Genomic DNA, 2,920 nt, shown 5'->3' with positions numbered 1-2,920 from the left:
GTCTCTGGCCAGTCTGTTCTGAAGGTCTTTGGTCAGTTGAGATGGACGGTCTCTGGCCAGTCTGTTCTGAAGGTCTTCGGTCAGTTGAGATGGACAATCTCTGGACAGTCTGTTGAGAAGTACTTCGGTCAGTTGAGATGGACAATCTCTGGTCAATCTGTTGAGAAATTCCATGCTCAGGCACAGTAGACAATCTGTGGCCAGTCTGTTCATAACTTTTTCTGTCAACCCGGCCAGACAATCTGTGGTCTGTCTGGTCATAGGCTTTGTAGTCAGCCTGGCTGGACAATCTGCGGTCAATCTGTTCATAAAAGTTTCTGTCAATCAGGCCTGACAATCTGGGGTCAGTCTGTTCATTGGTTTTTTGGTCAGCCTGGACGGACAATCTGTGGTCAACCTGTTTATAAGCTTCTGGGTCAGCCTGGCTGGACAACCTGTGGGCAATCTGTTCATAAGTTTTTGGGTCAGCCTGGCTGGACAACCTGTGGGCAATCTGTTCAGAAGTTCTTCTGTCAGCCTGGCTGGATATCTTGCCATCCTGTTCATATCCCACATAATCAGATTCAAATTGTCTAGATGCCCTGTGGTCAAGCGTTCTTTGGTCAACCTTACCAGATGCTCCATGGTCATCAGTTTCATCAAGAATCAATGATTTGCGGTAGGTATGAACAGATGTTCTGGATCCAGTGTTTTCGTAAATTCTTTGGTCATCAACTTCCTGACCAGTTTGGAAAAGTGCTTCCCCTTCTGCCTGCTTTGCCCGGTTGCCATCTTCCTGATCATCAGTATGGGCGGCAGTTGGCCCGGCTGTAGTTTCTGAGCCCAAAGAGATGCCCGACGCCTGTTCTAGAGATTTTTCCATTTCTTGCGTTGACCCTGGATGGACTACGTTCCCTGAAGCTGTGCGCAGGTTGTCCAGACGACCACGCAGAAGCACTTGTGATGATGTTTCCGGCGAGCTTTGTTCCGGTTCCTGAACACCACGCTCTTCCGGTGACGGCTGCCGTCGGCCCCTCCCGGGTGCTGGGGTGTCTGCTGTCCGGCTGCCGCAGGCTAACGTCTAGTGCAACGGTAACAGACTTGTTGGCTACCATCATCTGAAATGGGGTGATTCCGACACGTCCGGCAATCACAGCTCCTTGACCATCACTCCAGCGCTCAAAATTGATGCTTGAATTATGAGGAGGTTTGTGGCGTTGTGTGAAAAATTGGATCTAATAAACAGCAACACATTTTTTTTGTCAGATAAACGTACTGCCAAACAGCACGAGGGCAGCATATATGAACACAGGTCGTTTATGCTATTAAATCAAACTCATACTTTGGTGACCACAGTTTTACTGCTAGGTATTGTTAGTAAATAGCTCTGCTCAATATTTGTTTTCTTTAGAGTCTAATCAGTATTGTGAGTCACTCGAGTTATAGTGGTGTTTTTTTGACTCTGTGGTAGTAGGCTTGGTTTACTTTAGGTTTTCCTGTTTATAATTATTTTTAAAACCATTGTTTAGTACTATCCTTACAAACAATGCCAGTGATGATTATTTTCAGTGATGCCAGGCAACAGTTAGTCTTTTTTAACACTCATTACCAAAGTCAGCTGCATCTTTCTCTCATTAAAGAGGTGAGGGTTTTGATACTCATTTTACCCAACATCTCTCTTGGCACCAAGCTGCTGCAAGAGAATACTCTTCCCTTTCTTAAGGGACAGGCACACAGCTGGTTTTGATCAAGCCATCAGTGTTTTCTTTCAAAATTAGACATAAGATATATAGCTTGGTGGCCAGATGGAGGAGAGAACATTCGGGGCCAATGGGTTCTAAAATCACATCATTTTGTGGTCTTGCACTAAGAGAGAGGGTTAGGAGGAGGAGGCCAACCCAGCCTTTCAGAAAGGGGATAACAGATGCAGGTAAAGTAAAGATTCCAGAAGGACTATATAGCAAATAGTGAATTTGGTGGTGGTGAGTGGGTCCAGGAACAATTGTTACCAGTATCAGTTTCCAAACAATATTTTTCTACATGGACTCCTTGAAATCGACTCCATTTTACCCAACTACCACCACTCGACCCACCTGCCCCCTAACCTCTTATTCGACTCGCTGTCCCTATAGGTTCATTAATCCTGAGTTTCAAATACCCCCAAATAGAAAAGCATATATCACAGCTTCAAGAGAGTGACCTCCATTGACATACCACCTCTGAGATATACTCTAATAGGAACAAACAAAAACCGAACAAAGCAATACAAACCAAAAATACAGAAAATTTTGGAACCCAACTCAGGTTCAGCCTGCATCATAGGGGGGAATCTACTGGCAACGTTTTAACTGTGCCAGTCACATTCATGCCTTTGATCTTCTACACTCATCTTTCCCAAGCACTCTGTTTAGTGACCACTTTCTTCCCAACCCTCAATTTTAGGCAGGAGGAGTTCTCCAGAGGCTTATTTCCTATGTAGTTCCACCAATGGGTCTTGGGCTCCCACTATCATCCATTGGCTTCTGCATACTGGATTCTCACAATTTCAGCTCTGATACTGATCCCTGCTTTGACTTTGGGTTATATGGATTCCACTCCTTCCGTGACCGAGGATGGTCTGCTTCTTCTGTGTGGATTTGATGTTTCACTTAGATGGCTGCTTGTTTGGAGACAAGCTTTTAAGACCTCAGGTGCCATTTTATCAGATAACGGAGCACCATCTAATTTCTTTGCTATGTTTTGCTCTAGCACCCATATCTTCCATGTTCCCTTTCTGAGGGCATGTTAGATATTCCTTTAATATCTAGGTATTTAATTGAATTCAATAATAGAGCTGAGATTTAAAATCTAAATGCATATAGTTGTGATCAAGGTGTGGGAGGGAGAATAGTTATCCTTTGCAGCATATGTAGGAGCAGAAAGTAAGAATAGAGGTCCCCTG

The 2,920-nt window shown here is 44.4% G+C and overlaps 1 protein-coding gene across 1 annotated transcript in view; it reads right to left on the bottom strand.

Annotated features, from left to right (window-relative positions):
• The window catches only part of TEX55 (testis expressed 55), an 11,385-nt gene extending 10,523 nt beyond the window's left edge, over positions 1 to 862 (bottom strand). The window contains exon 1 of the mRNA XM_045286157.1: positions 10 to 862. Within this exon, the coding sequence (XP_045142092.1) occupies positions 10 to 862 (853 nt within the window). The remainder of the gene's footprint in view (positions 1 to 9) is intronic.
• Between the last annotated feature and the right edge of the window lie 2,058 nt (positions 863 to 2,920).

Source organism: Echinops telfairi, unplaced genomic scaffold (genome assembly GCF_000313985.2).
Source record: "Echinops telfairi isolate 266 unplaced genomic scaffold, ASM31398v2 ScPeMD7_6;HRSCAF=24_0, whole genome shotgun sequence".
Taxonomy (NCBI): domain Eukaryota; kingdom Metazoa; phylum Chordata; class Mammalia; order Afrosoricida; family Tenrecidae; genus Echinops; species Echinops telfairi.
Note: the sequence above shows the minus strand (reverse complement) of the source record. Positions and strands in the feature narration are given on the sequence as shown.